This window comes from Brachyhypopomus gauderio, chromosome 4, assembly GCF_052324685.1.
Source record: "Brachyhypopomus gauderio isolate BG-103 chromosome 4, BGAUD_0.2, whole genome shotgun sequence".
NCBI lineage: Eukaryota > Metazoa > Chordata > Actinopteri > Gymnotiformes > Hypopomidae > Brachyhypopomus > Brachyhypopomus gauderio.
Genome location: NC_135214.1, coordinates 2901916 through 2925612, shown reverse-complemented (window position 1 = coordinate 2925612; position 23697 = coordinate 2901916). Strand labels below are relative to the sequence as shown.

The window sequence follows — 23697 nt, the reverse complement described above, 5'->3', positions numbered from 1 at the left end:
ACAACAAAAAAAAAAGAACTGTACAGTTACAGTAAAAGTATATATATATATATATATATATATATATATATATATATATATATATATATATATATATATATATATATAATGAAAAAAAATACAGCAGACAAATGCATCAAATCTACCATGTATCCTGATTCACATAATTCTACACAATCATTCCGTTCTAAGCTACCGTGACGTAGCCATTTTAGAGTCCAGTCGTTGGCATGTGTACAGTAACGGAGTGGGAGCGTCACTGTAGTCCTGTTGTTCGTGACCAAGGATCCAACTAATTACCATCACTATGACAACAGTGAGTTACAGAGTTCCAAAGAGAGAGACGTTGAGTACAATGTGTGGTTTGAGGGGGGGGGGGGTCCACGTTCCTTGAGCTGTATGAAATGAGAATAACCATTTTACAGGACAACTTGCTTTTAAAGTTTTTTTGACTGAAGCAGTATGTACATGATTTTTAAAAACAAAATCCTATTTTTTTTCTGTATTATAAAACAATGGTAACTTGGGCAGTGAAACTGATACCACATACATTGACACGCAAAACATATAAAAATACTATTTGTTTAACCTACTAAGAATAAGACAGTTCTGCAGTTCACTCCATGCTGTGACAGAAAAAGAGCAATACATCCAACAAATCAGACATTTTAAATGACAAACTTTTGTTTTTGTTTTTATAAGTATCTCAGAAAAATACCAAAATATACATCTAAGCTTTGGAATTACTGAGGTTAAGACTAAAGTCAGAGCTGGGTTGTGTTCATTAATATACATGCTGAAGGGCTCGGAGAGGAAGAGAGGAGGAGAAGAAATCAAAAGTCAAGTAATCTTTGGTATCTGCGTCTGTCAAACGTTTAATATTTGGATTTTTGCTTTGGGATAGAGCTTGTAACATCTGTCGACCTCACGCCCAGAATCGAGCTGCTGAACGAGGCGTCGACGACGTATTTGGTACAGAGAGGTGTCTAGCAGACACAGCCCAGTGGCCAGCAGGACAACGATGCATAGTTGCACAGCTGATCAGTCAAACAAAGGGTCAGACACGGTGGCGGAAAACAGCGGCGAAAAAAAAAAAAAAAAAACACGCGCACACACATACGGCACGCCGAACTTTCCACGCGTCGGAACATGAATGAAACCTTGGATGGCGTGCGACAGATATGTTTTTTTTTTTTTTTTTTTGGTAAAAACACTTGTAAAAACAGGATTTGACTAGTTACAGCCTTATAGACAAAGACACGGAGTCCAGAGAGCGGACAGCTCGTCCTGAGCAGGTTGCGGTGTGTGCAGGCCGCCCTTCAGTGTGTACTAACAAACATCACTCAGCCCCACCGTGGGTTCACTCCGCCAGTCCTTTGGAGAAGCCCGCCTGCAGTCCATCTCTCCCCTGACCAACACACAGCTCACCCGGCTCCGGGATCGCCCCATGACGTCAGGTCTACGGCTAAAAGGCAGGGTGCATGGACAGGTTCATCCATACAATCACTTTGTAAGTCTTTGGTTACCACGGAAAGGGTGAGGGCCAAGGAAGCCGAAGACTACGAAGAGCTCGCGCGCACGTCCATGCATGCGCACACCGCACACACATACACACACGTAGCTTATACACACACACACACACAAACTCTACAGCCACAAGCGAAGAAAAAGGAGACGATTGTCAAATCATAAAAAAGAACTACATGGGTAATTACAACGAATAAAGTTCAAGTGCAAAATAAATACATGGCCGGAGAACGCACTTGCTATAGTTGAGAATGGACCGTTAAAACAAGAGTCCTACTCTGTAGGTTTAATAATCATGGATGTATGTGTGTGTAGTGTCTCACTGTAGCAGCCACTAGACCGTCACCCCCCACGCTAAGAGGACACCTGCAGGCTTCTCTCCAAGGACAAAGGGTTTTTATTTTTTATTTCTTCTCTTATTTCATTTTTCTTCTTTCAAAGTAGATTAAAGCAAGTTTTTACTCGGTCTCGAGTCAGAAATGAGGTATACAACAGTTTCTTAATCCACGCCAGCTGGCCCCACCCGGCTGGTGCACGGCCGCCCCCACCCAACTGGTGCACGGTGACCCTTGCCTGCTCCAGACTAGGTCTCCCAGTCACTCCACAAGCCAAAGGGAGAAAGCTTGAATCCATTAAAGCACCTGTCCAACCTGTAACACTGCACCTCAACTATGGCAACTGTACTAGAGCCGCTATAGAAATGCTAAACTCCACCGGTCCCGTTATCTAATCAGACAGGTTAAAAAGCATATGACTTACAGCCAAGTGGTCACCATTGCATCACACAGCTATACTGCTTAAAAAAATATTTTTAGCAGTTTTTGTCCCCCCAACTAATCAATAGTTAGAATTCTTACTTCCAAGCAGTTTAAAAGAAATTCAGTTTAACAGAATCACCTTTGTGTTGATGCACCACCACCAAGAACTAATTTAACCCCATTCATCTACACAACAGTTGGAATCAGGTCTAAAGCTTTCCTGCAGGTTTCCAACCTGCTTGGGTCACACCTAAATAACGGGCAGCAACTCTTCTACGTCCAGCCTGGGTGGGGGAGGGAGGGGGGGGGGGGAGTCCAATACTCACAGCGTTATTTCAACGGTCAATATGCACCGAGTGAGTTAGACATACAACATGCTAGGGTATACCTGTCACTCATACAAACACACAGATGCAAAAATTCACTCACATCAACACGCTCGCACTACAGTTTGCTACAATGCATTAATCCTATAACATAATAGTAAGGCATAAATGATAAGTTAATTTTGTTAAACTAAGAAAGCCAGTGACATTGCTCCCTCATGCTATACAAATAGACAGTAAAGTAAACAAAGGTTGCATGATTGTTGAAAACAGCATGGCAAATCAAATCCATAAAAAAAAAAAAATTAAACATTTTAAAGCCAGATTAAGATCAGGTGCTTCCGTATCCACTACCCTAGCAACAGTAAAAGCACCAGAGCAAGCCCCTCCCATTCAGTGTAGGAGGGGCATGAAGGACAGCCATTCCTACATCCAAGGGGTGTGGTCTCAATTTTTGGTCTTGAAAGTTCTTCAGAATTGCTATCATAAAAAGAATTTTTTTATTTTATTTTTTTACTTTTATGTGAATAAGCAATGACAAAACACTACATTCAATCTTGATAATAGTTAAAATATAAAATATGGGTATATTACATGTGTATATATATAGAATTTAGAAAAAAAGTTCTTCCTCTAATTCTTTAAGTCGTTCCTCTGATAAATATTTCAGTAAGTTCCCATGGTCCTGGCAGCACTGGTCACCACACCACTGCGCAAAAACAACAGATACGTAACGACACTGAAAACTCGGGTCCATAAGGCCCTGTTGCAGCCTCAGGACAGAACCAGCAGAGTGAGCAGCAAAAGACATCAACCCAGCCACAAAGACGAAGGCTTCTTTAAACTTTGGCAAGTAGGATAATAAGATAACTGGTTAACCTGGAGATACCCTAAAAGTAGTAGTACTTAAAAAAAAATAGCAGTAGTAGTTTGACTTGACGTTATTTCGTCGTATCTGTTGATGCACTGTTGAGAATTTGGAAGAGGACCGAACGATTAACGGCTCGTTTACATTCTGGAGTTCTCTGATGGTGCCATTTGCTTAAAGTGAAGCTTCTAAGTGCTGATGAGGTCAATCAAATGGAGGTTTTAACAAAAAAACGCTTCTAAATGTAACCAAAGTGAGAAACAGAGCAAGAGAAGCAGGTTGAGTGTAGTGGTGAGGGGTAGAGGTGATGAGGCCATGACGGGTCGTTCAAGTCGAACAAAACCAGCTCTAGGTCAGCTCTTCAGACCCAAAAACCAAACAGTCAGAGTTCAGAGGTACAGTCGTTTCACGTTTCAAGCTCACGTCCGTTCCGTTGTCTAGACGACGGCAATTGTGAAGCGTAACGAGACGCGTTCCACTACAGCACGTGTGACCACAGGAGACCAGAATCAGGACGCATAAGCAACCTGACGAGAAGCCCACTTAAAACAATAAATACAAAACATTGTTAGTGTACCACTACTATATGAATGCTGAAAAAGAAATAGTGGTCTTTCTGGATATCACACGACATACCGTTACAAATTTACACGCGTGTGCCAGTCCTGTGCCAAGCTTAGCGTAACAAAGGCAAATACCCAGGGGGCAGTCACGTTGTTGTCAGTCAAATTGTGGGCAGCTTCTGGGGGTTTTGTGTTTTTTCCTTTTCTTTTCCACAGGCTCTTACTCATGCTACAGTGGTAAGAGCACAGAAACCGTGAATGGATTCCAGTGAAGTCTCCTGAGGGTGAGATGTCTGAGGAGCTATCCCAACACTGTCTGATCTGTGGCCCCCCTCAACAACTGCAGGACCTAAAACTGCTTCAAACGTAGGTTGTTGGGGAGAAAGGGAACTCACGGGGAATCTCTCCAACAGACTGAACAGCACACAGAGACAAGGCCCTTAGATACTCTCTGGAAATGCTTTGATGTCAAATGCTAAAGCAAGTTAGCTCCACGTGAAGCTACATTTCCCTTTAAAGCTGAGCACAACCCATTCGGTACGATAACCATGTGTTGGATTTTGGTAAAGAGGATGAGGAAGAGATGAAGTTCGTCAGTAGTGTAGAGTGGTGATAGTGTGACCAGCGTCGCACTGGTCCCCACAGGCACAGCAGCTAGCAAGAAAAACGACTTTGGTTCAAGCTTTACATCATGGCTGAATTACACTGGTAGGATGAAAACAGCGGAGCGCCCCTATCAAGTTCCCAACAACGGCCTCAACGTGCGTGGACAACGAACTCTTCAGTCTACCGAGGGGCCCAAAACGAAGTCCGCTGTCCGAGCACTACAAACAAGTGAGGAAGCACGGGAAAACGAGCCTGCGTGGGCGCGAACGCTGCTTCAAACATCTCGCGCCACGCTTTCAAATATATTACCTTTATTAAGAGGGGGTGGGGGCAACTACAACCCCTCCTCCAAACTCACTCGCAACCGCATCCGAACTATGATCCGACCGCCTCCACCCGCTCCACCCCTCACGCTCCACCCTCCCCCGCCCTTTTGGGTTATTTGGTTAGCTGCACTGACAAGACAGGGCAGAGCACGGGAAGCAGATCTCCAATAAAATAACAAGAACTTTTGTCTTTGGAAATGATCTTCAAAATATTGCATTATAATATTTCCTGTGGTCTATCAAGAGCATCCGCTCATAAATATTTTAGACTTAACGCTACGCTACAATGGTAATATACAGCAAACAGGTTTCAACAAATATTTTTGGTATATCTTGAAAGCAAGGCCAGCCAAAGACCTCAAAAAATAAAAGACGTCTTACTCAAAGCATCAGTGGTAGATTTGCTTTCCCCTAACGACCAGGCAGACTGCAGTTTTCAAATCCAGTTTTTTTCTTTCTTTTTGTTGTTTTTTTTTTTTTTTGGTACAGGTACTGTGCACAAGTAGAAAATCAAACCCTTCCAAATTCCCGACAGAAGACAACCAAGCCATCCGGCTCCGGGCCGAGTTGCCTTCCGCCTCTCGCGACGTTAAGGTGGCCCGTCCGTGTTCGGCGGCACCGCCCCACGCGACCTAAAGCGACGTAGCCCCGTGTCGGGAAGACCTGCGGCTGCAGGACGAACGCAGGCCACAGTCTGGATGACGCTCGGCCACAGAAGCGCGACGCTCCCAGGAGATCTCGCTCCTCTGAGGTTCCGAGGTCTCTGCTGCCCGACAACGTCTCAGAAAGCCCCATTTGCAATGGGCCACTCATGCATTCTTTTAAAGCTATTAGTATTATGTAGGTGAGCCCATATGTGGGTCCACGCTCTACACCCAAAATAGGGCACGCTTTTTTTTTCTTTTTTAAATCAGTGTTTCCAGACAGACCAGTCAAACGATTCCTTAAATTAATGAAATCGTACGCAGCCATATTTCACTCCTTTAAAGCCTTGTAACCATAAGTGTGAAGGAGATAAAGCTGAATTAAATACAAGAGACCAGAGGAAGCTAAAGAAAGACCTCTAGATGATTTGAGAAGAATGTCCTGGAGGCCTGCAACGCAGCTCCTCCAAGAGAAACATATCAAACCGTGACGATGATGATGATGATGATCACAGGGATGACTGTTAATGCTATTATAGAGGACACATGACCTGACAGTTGAAAAATAAACGATAAAAAGTAGGCGTTTTTGGTTAGGAGTGTTTTCTGGAGCAAGAAGGTCGATAGAAATGGGGAAAAAACATGGAAAAGTGGAGTGAAGCGAGCTTACTCAAAAAAAGCCCGTTTGGTATTACTGCCTGAGCCAGCGCACAGTTCAGAGTTCATCATCAGCTCTCGTAGCGCTAAGCTCTCTAGTAATGCCAACATTCACGGAGGCTGTTGCGGAGAATCCAACTCGGGCAACAAGGTCCAAAATGCACGTAACGAAGTGAAATGTATAAAGTACGAAAAGGGAACGAAAAATGGACACCAAAATACAACAGTACAAAAACCTCTTTTCAGCGAGGTCATTTTTGGTGGTAGCAAAGGGATTAAAGAATGACTGATGGAGAAGGGAGAGGAAGTGAGGATGGAGGAGGAGGAGATGGGTGGGCGGAGCCTTCACTGGGCCTTGGAGGCGGTGGCGATTGTGGAGGTGGGCATGGTGGCCGTGGTGACGGCATTGCCGTGGTGACCATCGCCCGCGACGTGCAGGTTGAGGGCCCCGGCTCCCGCGGCCGCCCCGGCCGACACCAGGCTGACCGGGTTACTGGTGAGCAGAGACAGGTTCTGTGGGTTCAGGAAGAGGGGCGCGGTCACCAGGTTGGGCCCGCCCCCGCCACTGGTGTTGGCAAACAGCAGGTTCCCGCTCCCATCCAGGGAGGTGATGGGTAGCGTCCCACTAGATGCCAGCGCTGTGAAGAAGAACCACAGTGTTTTTACTCATCAAAACATGTCAAAGGAAGGACTAAATCTACAGGGAACAGACATACCGAGCTGGGACTAGTGCTGTAGCGAAGACTAAAGCTTTGCTGAAATTTAACTCATTTGCTATCGAGTACAAATGAACTTTTTTTTTTAGCAGGTACTACATCATAGGTCCGAGGTAGAGACCATGAACCACTGCAAATGACCTGTGTGTGGAAGAACTAGAGGAAGAGGAAGGAGGAAGAGGGCCCAGTGACGTAGGTCACGGCAGGACGGGGGAGGGAGGGGTTCACCCACCCTGGATGGTGGCCAAGGTGCTGTTACTCATCAGCGCTGGACTCAAAGCACTGCCCAGACCTCCAGGAGCCAGACTCAGCAAAGCCCCACTGAAACAGCACACACACACACACACACACACACACACTATCAGTCAAACTGCACTGGCCATTTAGAGAGGACCAACAAAGAATGAAAGATATTTGAATTTATACTTGAATTACATTACATACTTGAACACTCTTCTATCATGTAATTTATGGCATTTCTGCTTCTTCCCTAAAGGCAGCATCACTGTGATGGGTTTATAAGGACCAGACACACACACACACACACACACACACACACACACACACACACGTAGACCCACTCACCCCGGAGCGAACTGCGAAGAGGCCATGAGACCCGGACCGAGACCGGCCGCTGCGGCCATGGCGGCCAGACTGGCGCTGGTGGGCAGCTGGGCGGCGGACTGCAGGGCGGCGGACAGACCCGGTGCGGCCACCATCACCTGACCCAGCGCGCTGGCCAGCGAGGAGGCCGTCTGGCCCACGACGGCCGCCGTCTCCTGGCTCGCCACGGCGGAGTCCGCCACCGAGGTCCGAGGAGCGCCGGGGGAGGGGCTGAGCGAGGGGGAGGAGGACGCCGCGCTGACGGCCGTCACCGTGGAGATGACGGACGCGGCGTTGCTGGTGGGCGGGCCGGAGGTCGTGCCTTGGAAGGAGAGGCGGTGCAGTGAGGGGGCGTGGCCTCCGTGACGAGGAGCGCGTGCAGAGCAGGGCGGCCTGCCGACGCCCAGCAGGGCAGCTTACCGGTGAGGACGGTGCTGGAGACACTGGTGCTGGTGAGGGGGATCACGGGGTTCACCGTCAGGGTGGTCGGGGTGCTACTGGTCACCAGGCTGGCCGTGGTAGACGCCTAGAAGAGAGGAGGCAGGTGGACGCAGAAGCTCTACTGTCATTCGCCACTTGCAAAACTTTCCCGACTCGTGGTAACAAGGAGTGTGGAAATGTGCTGTATTTATTTTAAAGCTATCCATCCACGTCCAGTTTCTGCGAATTCTAAAAAAAACGCACCGATTCGTTCTGAAACGAGAGCGGTGTGCGTGAAATGTGCGGTCTGTGGCATGTGGAGCGTCTCTCCGGCGTACCAGGGGCGTGGACGGGGAGAAGATGGCTTTGATGGGGGTGCTGGCCGCACTGGCGCTGCTGGGGGGGTTGATCCTCTTCTCCTTCTGCCGTCGATTGCAGAACCAGACGCGGATCACCTCCTTCTCCATGTTCAGCTGGTCGGCGATCATGGTGATCTCCTCAGAGGTAGGTTTTTGATTCTGCTTGAAGAGGACAAAAGGCACCAGACGCCCTCTCAGCATGAGATAGCCACGCCACGCCACGCCACGCTACGCCACGCTACGCCACGCTACGCCACGCCACGCCACGCCACGCCACGCTACGTCACGCTACGCTCGCAGGACGAGTTCGTGAGGTGCGGCCAGTTTAAGGGAGACGTCGGGGAGGAGATGTCACTCACCTCCAGAAAGCTCTTCTCTAAGGCCACTCTGATGTTGGTCTCGATGCTGGTCCTCTTCTTACGGCGACGGTTCAAGCCCTCCATGCCCAGCCCGGGGGAGCCCAGGGAGCTCGGGCTGGACAGGCCCTGGTCCGACGTCTGGTTCTCTGCACACACAACGCGCACAAACACACACACACACACTGGTATAAGCACCTGGTGGTGCTCTTACGTCGCCCGCAGCTCCGCTCCAAACGATCAAACGAGATCCTTATTGCAAATGAACAATTAAGTGACTTTGATCATTCTGCTTTGAAGTACTGGAAGGGGTTAGACCCATTACTGAGTGGAGAAAGACGACACTGGTGGCATCACTGAAGTTCTTACAAGATTGCTCCATGATATACACCTTTTTAAAAAAGCTTAAAATAAATGTACAAAATTAAGCTAAGAATAAGCTTAATTTTAGTTTGTACGTTTGTTACAACTAACCTAACCTACGCATTCACTGATCGCAAAACATTAAACAGGGAGTCTATGTATCTTTGGGAAAAGTAAGGTTGGAGAAATCCTTCACTTCAATCAGCTACGACAGGAATCCTAGCCGACATCTTGTGAGACACTAGGTGGCAGTGTGGCGAGAGGCCAACTCAGAGACATAACCGCATCTGCCATTTCTCCAGCAGGTGGCAGTGTGGCGAGAGGCCAGCTCAGAGACATAACCGCATCTGCCATTTCTCCAGCAGGTGGCAGTGTGGCGAGAGGCCAACTCGGAGACATAACCGCATCTGCCATTTCTCCAGCAGGTGGCAGTGTGGCGAGAGGCCAACTCTGAGACATAACCGCATCTGCCATTTCTCCAGCAGGTGGCAGTGTGGCGAGAGGCCAGCTCAGAGACATAATCGCATCTGCCATTTCTCCAGCAGGTGGCAGTGTGGCGAGAGGCCAGCTCAGAGACATACCTGCATCGTTGAGCCATTTCTCCAGCAGGTGGCAGTGTGGCGAGAGGCCAACTCGGAGACATAACCGCATCTGCCATTTCTCCAGCAGGTGGCAGTGTGGCGAGAGGCCAACTCGGAGACATAACCGCATCTGCCATTTCTCCAGCAGGTGGCAGTGTGGCGAGAGGCCAGCTCAGAGACATAACCGCATCTGCCATTTCTCCAGCAGGTGGCAGTGTGGCGAGAGGCCAGCTCAGAGACATACCTGCATCGTTGAGCCATTTCTCCAGCAGGGGCTTCAGCTTGCACATGTTTTTGAAGCTCAGGTTTAGGGCCTCAAAGCGGGAGATGGTGGTCTGGCTGAAGTCGTTTCCGTAAAGCTTTCCCATAGCAAGGCCGACGTCACCCTGGGCAACACAGACAAGCTACGTCAGAGCGGCGGCCCGGGGTCAAAGTTTGACGCAAAGACCAAGGAAAAATCCAAAGGTCTGTAACACACGTCTCTACACACCCTAGACTAGACACACCCTAGACTAGACACACCCTAGACTAGACACACCCTAGACTAGACACACCATGGTTGATGTATTCTGTCTTTACTCAAGAGCTCAACATACACATAATGTGTGTGTGTGTGTGTGTGTGTGTTACCTGAGTGAAACCCAGCTTGATCCTCCTCTGTTTGAAGGTCTTGGCAAACTGCTCCAGTTCTTCAAGGTCGCTAGGTTCCTCCAGGCTCGGGGTGTCCATGCGCTTTGGTGTGGTCTGGTTGTGAGGGACGGGGGTAGCTGCTATGGTGCGAGTGGGTGTCGCGGGCTAAACGTCAGCGGGGGGGCAGAGAGGTCGACGGTGTCAGTGTTTGCTGTTCGCTGGGAGTATTGGGAGCACGCTCTGCTACAGGCACGGCTTGACCGCATGGCCAGAGGCCCAGTTCATGGAGGGATTGTGGGATGTGTAGTCTCTGACCTGTGTGGCGAGGGTGATGCTTGGCTGAGTCTGCAGGAGGTTGGCTTGGCTTTGAGGTAGTTGAGTTAGAAGATTCTGGGCTTGCAAGAGGCCTAAAAAAGGGACAGATTTAAAGAAAGATAGATAGAAGAAAAACTGAGGCCAGGCAACCACACGCAGGATGAGATGGTGGGGGGGGTGAGTGAGGGGGCGGAGTTACACAGGAGTGGGCGGTGCAGTGATGCATGCGAGGGGGCGGGGCCGGGGCGGATGAGGGGCGGGCACTCACTCTGCTGGCCCTGCGGTGTCTGTGAGATGATGAACTGTGCCGGCTGCAACTGTGCGGCGATGGGGTGGCCGGGCTGGACCAACACAAACTGCTGCAGGTTGAGGTTTTGCTGCTGTTGGAGCTGCTGTAACTGCTGCAGGACACACACACACACACACACACACACACACACACACACACACACACACAGAATTGAGCTGAGCTGCTCCATGTGCCGCCACACACATTAATCCCATAACTAGAATACTGCTGTGCGTTACAGCTAGACTCGGGCCAGCGGCCCGTGAGCCGGACCAGGCCGGCCTGGGCGTGAGTGCAGGAGTGGGCGGGGCTCTCACGGGCGTGATCTGGATGGGCTGGGACAGGGGGATCTGCGTGATGGGCGTGGCAGCGGAGGCGGAGATGTTGGCTCCCGTGGTGCTGCTCTGCTGATTGGCCGAGTGCTGGTGTACAGCGGCCAGGAGTTGGGCCTGGGCCTGCTGTATGAGCAACTGCTGCTGGGCTGGAGTCAGAGTCAACTGGGGGGGGGGGGAGAACACAGGAGGAGAAGAATGGATAGGGAGGGGAAAGTGGGGGAAGGCAAAAAGAGAGAGTGGGAGAAAGGAAGAAAAGGAGGAAGCAAAGGGGGGGGAGAAAGAGGGAAAGAGAGAGGGAGGGACACAGAGAGGTGGAGGAAGAAATCTCAATGAAACTGTTACGCTGGACACAGTTAAACTTGTCTATTGAACTTCTCACATATAACGAGATCAAATACAAAATGCAACACTTGATGCACCAGTCTGACTCTGACATGCCGGACTCCAGTCACCAACATGCACGGTCATTACGGTCTCCAACCAAGAAGTCTCTCACCGACGTCCCAAAACAAAACATCTCGAAGCCTCGTGAAGACAGAGCAGGATGGTCAACCCAGAACGGACACTTGACCAGCACACGGGTGAACACATGCTGCAAGACCATCAGCTCAATGTTTCATCTGCTTCCCTCCTGTGGGACCTGCTGGCTGGACTACAGCGTAGCGCGTCGTCAGACCTGAAGCACGACTGCTATCTGCCCTCCGGCCAACATGAGCTGAGTGGGAGGCAGCGCCCCCTGCTGGCTGGAGGCTGGAAGCTCAGGTGAATCCTCTGACTTACACTGAGGACACAACACGGAGCGAGGTCAGGGATGCCGGAGTGGACACAGTGGACACAGGGGGCTCTGCCGCCCCCACCAGAGCAGGCACTCCAGCAGGGGGGGGGGGGACAGCCCGCGGACAGAAGTCCTCAGGAAACCGCGAGATATCACCCCTAAAGCCAGTAGCATGGGCTGTTGATCCAAGAACCCACAATGTCTCGCCTTCGCAAGACCGCATGAAAAACATATATAAAAAATACAGAGGAATGAAAGTCTTGTTTTTTTATTTTTGCAGAATATAGAATGACCCAAAAGTCTACCTCCCGCTGTAATATGAGCAAAGACATGAGAAAATAAACTATACGAGAGAAAACAAACAAGAATGAGAAAGGGAGAGACAGAGACAGAGCGATAGAGCTACAGAGAGAGAAAAAACACCAAATGCCTCAGAACACTTTGCCTTAATGGTCTTGGTGATAAAAATACACTGCAGCCCTCCGAGACTTGAAGCGAAAGGGAGGTGGGTTATGTTAATTAAAGAAACGGTTATGCAGTGCATGCAAATTCTGCATAGATTTGCATATTCTCCACCATCTGTTTCCGAGCAACTGCAGAGCAGCTAATTAGCATATGGGTACAATTAATTTCCCTTGTAAAAAAGAGACAGCAACAATGTTTTTTTTTTTTTTTACCAGCACATCTGTGGGGCTCCAAGTCTTTCTTTACACTTTCATCAAATCTGACATACCGCACTCCGACGCACACAGCGTTATTGTCTTCCAGCTTACTACCAAACTACCAAACATATCATGATCTTATTAAACGTTTAAGCAGACAGCACCTAGCAATCATTCACTGGTATGATAATAACAGTGGGTCAGAGAGCAGCTCGGCTGCCCAGACAGGATGCATCATGTCAGTGGAGAATAATGACCCTGGGGACATGCACATTCCTATGAGCCTTTATGCCCGTGGTGTGTGTCCTAAATGCCTCTTCAGTTCGTTTTCATGAACTTCAAAGTTGGCGTGTGTGTGTGTGTGTGTGTGTGTGTATGAAAGGAAGAAAGGACAAAAGCAATAGAAAGAGAAGCAACACAGAGAGCACGAGAGAGACGAAGAGAGAGCGAGAGAGAGAGAAAGAGAGAGGGAGGGGGGGGTGTAGTTGTACCTGTTGGAGCAGGGCTTGTGCTTGTGCATTAGTGATGGTGTTTGTCGTTTGCACCGTCTGCCTCTGAAAGTCCAGTCCGTTTGTTTGGGCACCTGGAGAGAGGGAAACGTTACAGCTGCTGCTCAGATCACAGCTTTAAACAAAACACAACCCCCCCCGAACAGGCGTAGCACACCTTGTGACCGCTCTGAACCTAAAGACTCCCCACGCTCCACGGCACATTCAAAATGTAAGCATTAGATCTCAGGCCAAGAAACGGCTACAACGAAATAACCTCACACTTTTAAAGGGGCATGACATCAGTATCGTAAGAACGGCAGTATCAAAACTTCTCTGCGTATGCTCGTGTTACAGAGGCAGGCGGACACGAGCCCCGCCAGCACGGAGCGCATTTGTAAAGGGAGGATCGTTTTCACTGCAGGAGCCCCAAGGAACATCAAGTGGACGGTTAGCTAGGCCAGGGCACTCACCTGTGTTTCCGTCTGCACTCTCCATTGCACATTTACTCGTTTCTGACGGATTACTCATTCTGGAATCTGGAAGGAAGAGACGCGAGGTTTAACACCACCTCCCCGCCTGCCAGCAGCACAGCAGCAAAGCTCCGTGCCCCCTTAGACACGGACCGGGTCCCGGACACTCAGGACCGTGGTGGTACCTGCACACGGGCACGCCCCCTTCCTACACGTGCGCTGTGGAACGTTTCTCTCTTCTTTGTGTAGCAGCAGGCCCATACACAAGCACCAGCATCACAATACACACATCTGTTTGAAGGGATGATTTAACAGACATGTCCTCTCTACATAATGACTGGCCAAACAACCGGCATTCACCGCGCTCTCGCAAACAAACGCTCGCGCTCCCTCTCAAAGCCCCACTCACCGGCCTCAGCTGCGCTCGCCCTCTGCAGCATGGTCTCCGCACGCGTCCCCAGCTCTGGCGAGCTCTCTCTTCACCAAACAAGTGGCACCGAAACTCTCTAAACGCCCTCGGCTCCTGTTGGAGGTGCTCGAGAAGCAGACCGGCGGGAGGCGGGAGGGAAACGCCGACAGACGAGCAGAAGCTACAGTGCGCCGCTCTGCATAACGCAACTGCACTCTACACGAGGCCTGTGGAGAAGACCGCTCTGACTCCTCCGATCACTCTTTTTCTCTCTTTCCCTTCTCGCTCCCTCTCTCACTTACTGCCATGATCGTCACGACAACTCGAGTGTGAAACACTTTACTACTTTTTTTCTTACCCCCTCTTCCCGCGGAATGGAACAGAAACAAAGCGTGCAGCTGGCAGCGCCCATAATGAAGTGTAATCAGTATTCAGCTGATTAAAGTCGTATGCAAATCCTCCTCTGCCTCGTTAGCAGAGCAACACTTTGAAGTCCTGCAAGCAATTCATTTCACACAGCGCTCTGAAAGCTTTCTGCATAATTTACATTTTTCATAAATATTTATCATCTCATTAGCATATTAATTGGATGGCTTTAGAGAGAAAAGAAGGGGAGAGAAATAACCTCAACAGCTCAGCACAACAGCACAGTGGAACCCACACAGGCCCAATTACCAGCAGAGTGCAGGCATTATAATTAGTAGGACAGGTAAACAAGACGCTCATACCTGTAAGCATCCAAAGGCAATGGACTAATTTTGGAAATAAAATTATTAGGATACATACAGCACCAATAGGCATTTTTGGACCGTGCTGGTCATACGAGACCGTAAAATGACCTGACATTCTCTTGCATCATGATCTCAGCCCCCTGCGGCTTCCACGTCCCTGTGATCGAATCCAGGCAATTCTGTAGCCATAATTCCATCATGGGACACGCACTGTGATTAGCATATCCAGATTAACTCCGGATCCCATTAACTGTTCTTTTAAAAAACCTAATTCATTCTTGCAAATTACTTTGCCAGTAGAGTGTCAGAGCAAGTGTATGATTATTCATGGACTTTATTAGGCAAATTACTGAAGCTTTAAGAAAAGTGAAAGACAGGTGAAATGGAGCACCCTGACACTAAAAAAGAAAGCCTGTTTCACTTGCTCTCCAAGACGTACATAGACTAAGATGAATCTGACTTAGAGACATATCAAATTAAGCTAAATGCAGGAGAGGGTGAGACGGGCAAAAAAAGACGCCCCTCACACCTTTGTTTGCCAGAGTAAACAGCAGCAACTGTACCAAAGGCAGTTTGGAAAAACAACACTGAAAACAGGCAGAAAATAACTCTTAGCTGACATGCTTTCACAAGCTGTCATGGTAATGATATTATGCAAATATCTTAGTTCGTAGAATTTTAAACATGGAATTTTAAATATGAAACTCATTAGTGGCATTTTATTGAAAGGAGGACTGAATGCTATGAAGAAGATAAACAGTGTTGAGACTTTCAATATGAGTAACCATGGACACAGAATATTAATCATATGCAAATTGTACATTTGAATTAGATTATGGAGGACACATGCATAAAAAGGTAGAGTAGGCACAGCCATCAAGGCCATTTGGACCTAATATACATAAAACAATTAATACTTTAGTAATTTTACATTTCATATAGATTCACTTTGAGGAATAGTACATGCCAGAGTCAGAATCACTACACAACCTTGTTTTGCACATTTGACATGTTTATCCTTAACCTAAATATGAACACACTTTTAGACTTACTAAAAATATTAACACCTTTAAAACCTGTAAAGGCTTCTGACATTATACTTGATGAAAAAGATTTTTTTTAAATCATGGAAGTACTTCCATTTACTCGCTAAATTAAGTAGGATAAATGGGGAAGCAAACATTTGATCAAGTTGACCATAATTTGTAACTTTTTAAGTGTTGGAGAAAGGAAAACATAATTACTGTATAATTAAAATGTCATGGGCCAATCAAAGGTACTTATTGTGAATTGCACTCTGTTTATGGCCATGCCGCCCTACTCAGAGCCCGGTGTATGTTAATGGTCAAACAGGGGGGAGTGAAGCACTACGAGGAAATAAAACTCATTTTAAAATCACGAAGTTTTTTTCCATTGTTCAATTACTACAATACACGGTTGAGATAAAAAAAAACTGGAGAGTTTCTAAGCCCTTTGTCTACAAAAAATGAGTAAAATAAAAACAATCTGCTGCGTTTAAACCCTGTTGCCTTTACGTGTCCCCGCGTCTTTTGTCCACTACGGGACAGTCCGTGCGGAGACACTTGTTCTGGGGCGCGTCCCATTACACACGGAGGGGGCAAACACTGCAAACAGCAGCGAGTTATGAACACAGACACGGACGTGTTGGGACACGACACGGCTCCCCACAGGCGCAGAGACATCACCACGTCTTACCTCCAACCCAAAAGAACCGTTTATTTGTCGTCGTTTCGCGACACCTCCCCGAATTAGACAGTCTAATGAGACTAATGAGGCGCTAGACTAAACATGTGTGACTCTGTGGTAAACACACCGCGGCTACGCGCCCAGTTTGAAGCCGGAGCTGAGGTGATTTTTCGGGGCTCCACTGTTGGACTTTTTAGCGCTGAAAGTCACACGCAGGTGAAGCGCCTGGACGGGACAAGACCGTGTTTCAACTTTTTCATTCAGCTTACGGCAATGAGTTCAATACTTTATGGAAACACGTATAACCGTGTGTGCTCACCCACAATTTCTGGATTGGGGAAATACCCCCCCCCCCCCCTTGCATGACACCAGCGTTAATAAAGTGGAGCAGCGTCCGTCCATCGGCCACACGGACCCGGTTCAACCCACTGGACCGCTAGCTGGCCTGCTATATGCACAACACCGCCCGCTCACTTCTCACAGTACGGGCATTTCCCAAAAAAACGCTTGTGAAAAAAACCTTAAATAATTGCTCCAAATACCAGCAAAGCGCGTTATATTGCACATAATGTCCGCGCAGCCCCTTTAACGTGACCCGGCCTGCTGTAAGACCGCAGCTGTGTGTTTAATCACAAGTAACACACATCATACATGTATCCACGTCTGTGTGTTATTATTACTGCACAGGGCGACATGTGTAGCGACCCGCTGGAGCCCCGGGGGTGACAGGGGGGTGACGGGGGGTGAGAGCGGCTCCAGGCCCGCAGCAACACACGCCTGCAACGGGGCACAAAGGCAACCGAACGGGGCAGAAAATCACGCTGCGCTAAAAGCCCCGCTCACAACTGCACCCCGGGGCAGGTGTGGGTCACGTTAGGGGACTTAAGGGGGTTTTGGAGGTTGTTTTAACCGTAAACACGCGCGGACGGAGACGGTGGTGCGGAGATGAATATGTAAACCTTTGTGCGGCGACACAATGTAACAACACAAAGCCTCTCTGTTAGCTTTAGCCCGTTAGCCATCCTGCAAGCCTCTTATAACCGAGATTATACAACCTTCCGCCCGGACACGGAATAATCCCCAACCATGCCGCCGATTACTAATAAAATATGCTAAACGGCGTCGGCCCGGCCGCGGTATGAATATGTAAGGCGCTGTTCTGATCACACAAAGGGACATTTTGCCTTTAATTCCCCGTCGCAGCGCAGTGCCAGTTTCACACGCACCGGATTATCGCCCCGATATGCTGCGCGGATTGAGACGCTGCGGATTATTACCGCCGCCGCGGCCGCCCTGTTTACGCTCGTCCTTCGCGCTCGTCCGAGTCGTGAGAAAGAGTGTTTGAATATGAATATGAATATGTAAAATGCAGTAATGATTACCTGGTCCTGAACTCTCATCTTGACTCGCTGCTCCTCCGTCCGCCATTTTGAATATTTAAGCCCAAATCCCAACGCTACAAAAACACAGAAGCGCGTATTGAGCAGGACACACGCATGATGGTGAAAACACCACCACGGCCATTATGATCGACCTCCACCGTGCACACACCTCCACCCTTCACTAACATGGGCCATTAAACAGAAAACTATCATCTTCCAGTTTCCCCCTTAGCTATACATTTTTATTAAGACTTACAAAAAGCAGGTTATAAGCCTTAATAACATATGCTGAAGTAGTGTTGTGATTTTTCTAAAGATGTCTTCTGCAGTAAAACATGTTCTGGGTCGTGTGTAGTGTATTGTAGATCTAGAGGTCGGGCATGATGGATTTGTTTCTCAAACAGGAATAATTTGTAGTTATACTGAGCTAACGAGTCCTGAATAGAAAATACGGTGATGTTATTAAGTTGTGACTTTGATAGGCAAGTTGTGTCTGTGGTTTGACTCTCAACCAAACGTTATTATGTTTGTTTAAATGATCTAGTTTACACTGAATATTATTTTTTCTAAGATATAAATAGCGGAACATGCACCTAAATCAGTTCGTGTGTACCTGGAAGAATCTCCAGTATTTAATAATGATCTGACTGTGGGGATGGTGTGGAATTAGGTGTAAAATAAAAGCATTGTCAGCAAAGTATTAAATATCAAAATCTAAAAATAGTTGTTGCGAATACAATTAAACGACAGCACTACTGATTTTGTTTGTTAGTTTGTTTATATTTTGCAATTTTGTATGCCTATGTTTGTAAGTTAATTCATAATGTTATCACACCGGCTCTTAACAGTCTAACAAACGTCACTACGGGGCCTAGTAATTAAAAACGCTAAGATTATATTGCCACCTGCTGGTAAAACTGGGACTGCACTTAAGTGAACTGATGCAGCGTAACCCACACAATACACAATATGCTTTATATATAGATGTAGTTTTGCATTTGCCATGTTTGAAAAAAAAGCTCATTAAAAGTCCAAAGGGTGAAAAGGTGTAGCTAGTGCTGGTGGTAAGACGTAACTGGCACACCTGTTGACCCAGCGATCATAAGGAAGTGTGCAGGCACCAGAGTATCTGGGACATTTGCTCTGCCACAGGACTGAAGGACGCTCCTGTGGACACTGAACAGGATTCAGCAAAATGGACAAATGGAAACAGAGATTTTTTGGACCTGGCATGCTGCTTTTTTCAGGTAACATTTGACCATTTGATTAGTATTAATTTAACCAGATGTCTGTAGAGATTCTTCTTTGTTGTAGCTGTGTAAAAGGTGTATTATATCAATAAAAAAGATGACAATACTGCCTCTTCCAGAAATTCACACTTATGGTGCATATGATAATGGTCCATGTTCTGATAAATTTCCCTGTAGAATATTTCTATATCCTTTCATCATAGGAGTAGCAGTACAGTCACTCAACATATGAGTCTGACCCCATGATGACCTCCAACTGTACTTCCTGTGCTCGTTTTCAGGGAAATAAAAAGAATGTTTATCATGTGTGAATTATAATATATATTAAACGTGTCTTGTTTTGACTTTTATACAGTGGGGTGTACCATTTTTGGACTGGAAGTTACTATTCCACAGTCCAGGTATGAAGTTGCCCGAGGTGATGAGGTCACCATTACATGCAATTTTCACCCTAAAAACTCAGAGAATCGTCTCACTATCATCTCCTGGACTGGAGAAGCTGATGGGTCATTTGACGATGGAGGGGTAAGTGGAGAACCACGAGTGGCTTCTACTGATCCAAGGAAACAATCATACAAATTACGCAACTTAAACTCTAGGTCAAATCTTCACTCCTCTGTTACATGTGCCAGGTGACTTCAAGAATGTGCTTTGCAAATAACAGAAGTGTACTTCCTCTAATATAGATCACATTTGGGACCTTCTACTCCAATGAGAACCACCTCGACATCGATCCTATGTATGAGGGCAAAGCCCTAATTCAAAGCAATCTGGTCACAAAAGAGTCCAAATTAATCCTGAAACAAGTCACTCTCAGGGAGAGCAGGAACATAAAATGTCGTGTTCAGATTCCTGGTGATGACCAAGGAAAAACATCTGCTTCAGCTGCTCTTGTGGTACTGGGTGAGAAAACATTGATCATCCCTACATTGTTAATTCCTACTTTTTAATATTCGTAAATGGTGTGTGGTGTTGCTGAATGTGTGGGCGTGTAATTTGATTATGGCTTTGTCAGTGCAAAGTTCACAAACTGTAGCACTTATGAAGAAGATGTGTTTTACTGGCCTTGACTTTATGCGGTACAGGGTTGTCTGTTTCTGCTTAACAGTTCCGCCATCAGAACCTGTGTGTAAGATTAAAGGCACGGCAGAGTACGGACAGAATATCAGCTTGACCTGCATCTCTGAGGAAGGTTCCCCAGCTCCCACCTACAAGTGGGAGAGCTATGATGTCAGAAATGTCCCAAGACCATTCCAACTCAAAACATCTGAAAGTATGTATGGGGGGGGGTTGCTCCTGGGTTTTTTATATATACCAAATCTAACTGTTTTTACATACATATTGAACCATGACATATGTTAATATGTCCCAACTGTCCAACAGAAGATGGAGTCCTTTCCCTGGTCAACGTATCCATGGGCACATCGGGTTACTACGTATGCACTTCGTCCAATAAAGTTCACACTGCCAAATGCAACCTCACCTTATCAGTAATACCCTGTGAGTGTTCTGTTCTCACTTCTCCCTGCTTTACACTAATGCCCAAGGAAATAATAGAGGGGTACATTTTCATATGAAGCAAGTTGTGACAGCTGGTTGTAGTCTTCTCCATGCTAATGTCCCCTCCATCTACATCCAGCTACAATGAAGATTGGTGCTGCAGCAGGTATCATAGGAGGATGTGTGGCTGGAGTTGCAGTTCTTGTGCTTATTATTTACTGCTGCTGCAGAAACAAGGAGAAGCCAGAAGAGTTTGAAATGGGGTACGAGGCCTTTACGTTCTTTGTAATGTTCTTTGTAACGTTCTTTGTAACGTTCTTTGTAATGTTCTTTGTAACGTTCTTTGTGACTTTGCTCTGCAGAGGCCTTTACGTTCTTTGGTGTTCTTTTGCATAATTAAGCTTCTCTGTTCTTTAGACCTCCAGTGGTGGAGTTCCATGATGTACCAGAGGAAAAGGACAACGAACATGATGCTGGAGATATAAGGAAGATGAGTGTTGAGGGGAGAATTGACCAGAGAGAGACATATGAAAAGAAAGCTGAAAAAGAACTTAATCTGCAGAGGTCTGAGGACAGTGATCATAATCCTAATCTGCGTGTTGATTATGATGACCGTCGGGGAAGACCTGTTGACCGTCGAGAACAAGACCGCTACGACGATCGTAGAGATCGTTATGATGACCGACAGGATCACAATGGCGACCGTAGAGATCGCGACGATGACCGCAGAGAACGATATCCTGACCGAAGAGATCGTTATGATGATCGTCAGGATCGCTATGATGACCGCAGAGATCGTTCTAATGATCGTCTGGATCGCATTGGTGACGGCAGAGATCATTATGATGACCGTCAGGAACGCTATGATGACCGCAGAGATCGTTCTAATGATCGTCTGGATCGCATTGGTGACGGCAGAGATCATTATGATGATCGGCAGGAACGCTATGATGACCGCAGAGATCGTTCTAATGATCGTCTGGATCGCATTGGTGACCGCAGAGATCGTTCTAATGATCGTCTGGATCGCATTGGTGACCGCAGAGATTATGATGACCGTCAGGAACGCTATGATGACCGCAGAGATTGTTATGATGCCCGTCGTGATCGTTATGATGACCGCCAAGATTACAGCGATCGCAATGACCGCAGAAATTCAAGCGGGCAACTCTAAAGGGTAATTATGATGACCATAACTAACGAACTACAGTCAGGAAACTCTTTATGCTTACATTAAATCCCACATCAGTTATGAATGTATTTGTGCTCATGTGAACTTGTAAAACTGTTTGTGGTAAAGTTTGCATAAGAATTCAACCCCATTCGATGAGATTACAAATGACCCTAGGTCAGATTGTTCCATTTTGTATTTTTTTAAAACACCATTATGCTTTCAAAGAGAAAATTCATTATTATTCAACATATGTTAATAAAAATGGAAAACTGCTGTTTGTTTAAGCATTCAGTCCCTTCAGACCAATACTTGGTAGAATCAACTTGTTCAAGTTGTTTGGATAATGCTTATAGACTGCAATATTGCATACTACAGATTCTTCACTGGATTAACGTCTAGACCCATTGAGAAATTTGGTTTATTTATTAGACATATACAAGATATCTTGCAGCATATCCCTGTATGTTAAACCATCCCTGATGCTGATATGATATGATATTATGATGATGATGTCTCTCCATTGCTTCACTGTTGCACTGTTGCAGTGATTCTAATTGGGACTCTGGTGCTTTCTAGACATGCTTGATGTATTTCTCCAGTGTTTTGTTGTTTTTGTTTGTTTGTTTGTTTCTAATTAACCTCCCATTCAGATCTGAATAACTGGTGCACCTCCACTGAACTCTGAACAGCTTTTGAAGTGCTTGCAGGCCTCTCTGTGGTTCCCTCACAGGTCACAGGTCACAGGTCGCCTTCTTGCTCTGACACTAAGCTTTGAGGGTTGCCTAGGTGACGTGATGCAGCTTTTGATTTCTCACAACTGATCCAACAATGCTCACTGGCTAATCTAAAAATTTGCATATTATTTTGTAGCCTGTTCCTTATTTCCTATGTATATTGTGCATGTCTATAAACTGATCTCTAACTTTATTTGTTCTCCATCGTTGGTCCCTGCAGATTCCCATTATGACCAATGATACATAAAATAAAAGTTGACTTTTTATTAACTGGCGTGTGGAGGCCACTTGTAAACCACATGTGTGTGATTTTGAACGATTTTCATCTGTGGGAATTTGGAGCTCCCACAGCATAAGGGTGAATATGTACAGAAACAGCATTTTTGTGCAGGATATATTCTTATTTAAAAGCAACATCATACCGTATTCATTAATTATGGGTGTCAATTTGGGTTTTTAAATAAAATATGCAACAAAACAAAAGAATGTGATGACTTTTAAAGAGGTTCACTGCTGTTTGCAAGGCACTATAAATGCATCGTTTTAAATACAGGCCTGGAATTTTATGTGCCCCCAGTCAGTCTTTGTCTTGGCTGTTTCTTTGGCCTGTTTTGATCAGGATAAATCCACCTTTATATGGGGGAATGTTTACATGGAGATAATTATAACCTGAAGTTAATTTACAGAGATATTTATTCTATGTTTCTAATTCTGGCACAGTTTTTAAAAGTCTTTTTGATATTTTTAAGTGTATGTTTTGAATTCAGTTTTGCAATTTCAAATTTGGATTGGAAGTTTTCCCATTTCAAGTGGTTTGCATGATATTGAACAAAAAATAAAGAAATTTTCTAATTAAATTCAGTTCTCTCGAAGTTGGCCTCCAATTTCAATACTGTTCAGCTTTATTTCAGCTTTGATTTAATATTATTACTTTATTACAGACTTATCTAAGATTAAAATGTATTTTGGAGGTTATTAATTATTGTCAGAAAACATGCATTTGACTGAGCTTATAGAGAAGATGAGACTCAAAGAAAATCAGAAATATGTTGACAGAAAGACTAGCCCATAGTATAAAAAACTGTATAAATATACTATATATATTCAATGCAAAACCATCTGAATTTTCTTTCCCCGTCGTGGACGCGCCTATTTTAAGATTTAGAGTGA

The 23697-nt window shown here is 46.3% G+C and overlaps 2 protein-coding genes across 9 annotated transcripts; one reads left to right on the top strand and one right to left on the bottom strand.

The window, feature by feature from the left end:
• Positions 1-1132: 1132 nt before the first annotated feature.
• On the bottom strand, positions 1133-18021 carry pou2f1b (POU class 2 homeobox 1b). Of its 8 annotated transcripts, none has more exons than XM_077001519.1 (14): positions 17870-18014; positions 13641-13706; positions 13171-13262; positions 11225-11404; positions 10887-11019; positions 10619-10710; positions 10304-10468; positions 9918-10059; positions 8733-8878; positions 8353-8532; positions 8015-8120; positions 7577-7916; positions 7224-7312; positions 1133-6913 (listed from the first exon to the last, which is right to left on the bottom strand). In XM_077001519.1, exons 1-14 carry the CDS (start codon positions 17913-17915, stop codon positions 6621-6623), a joined length of 2070 nt encoding a protein of 689 aa, XP_076857634.1. In that variant the 5' UTR covers positions 17916-18014; the 3' UTR covers positions 1133-6620. The 8 variants fall into 8 exon arrangements, with proteins under 8 accessions (XP_076857634.1, XP_076857631.1, XP_076857633.1 ...); XM_077001516.1 differs by having other exon boundaries at positions 8353-8535; positions 8733-8888; positions 9919-10059; positions 10887-11016; XM_077001518.1 differs by having other exon boundaries at positions 8353-8535; positions 17870-18013.
• Positions 18015-22910, top strand: gpa33b (glycoprotein A33 (transmembrane), paralog b). Its single transcript, XM_077001523.1, has 7 exons — positions 18015-19116; positions 19475-19644; positions 19806-20022; positions 20228-20392; positions 20503-20619; positions 20759-20882; positions 21037-22910. The coding sequence occupies exons 1-7, from the start codon at positions 19065-19067 to the stop codon at positions 21791-21793; spliced, it is 1602 nt and encodes a 533-aa protein (XP_076857638.1). The 5' UTR covers positions 18015-19064; the 3' UTR covers positions 21794-22910.
• Positions 22911-23697: the final 787 nt, after the last annotated feature.

Coding starts and splice junctions, on each gene's coding strand:
- pou2f1b (XM_077001514.1), bottom strand. CDS start 17,915: ATGGCGGACGGAGGAGCAGCGAGTCAAGATGAGAGTTCAGGACCAG. Junction 13,707..17,869: donor AGATGAGAGTTCAGGACCAG/GTAATCATTACT, acceptor TCTTCCTTCCAG/ATTCCAGAATGAGTAATCCG. Junction 11,020..11,224: donor AGCCCATCCAGATCACGCCC/GTGAGAGCCCCG, acceptor TGTGTCCTGCAG/CAGTTACAGCAGCTCCAACA.
- gpa33b (XM_077001523.1), top strand. CDS start 19,065: ATGGACAAATGGAAACAGAGATTTTTTGGACCTGGCATGCTGCTTTTT. Junction 19,645..19,805: donor GGTCATTTGACGATGGAGGG/GTAAGTGGAGAA, acceptor CCTCTAATATAG/ATCACATTTGGGACCTTCTA. Junction 20,620..20,758: donor CACCTTATCAGTAATACCCT/GTGAGTGTTCTG, acceptor ATCTACATCCAG/CTACAATGAAGATTGGTGCT.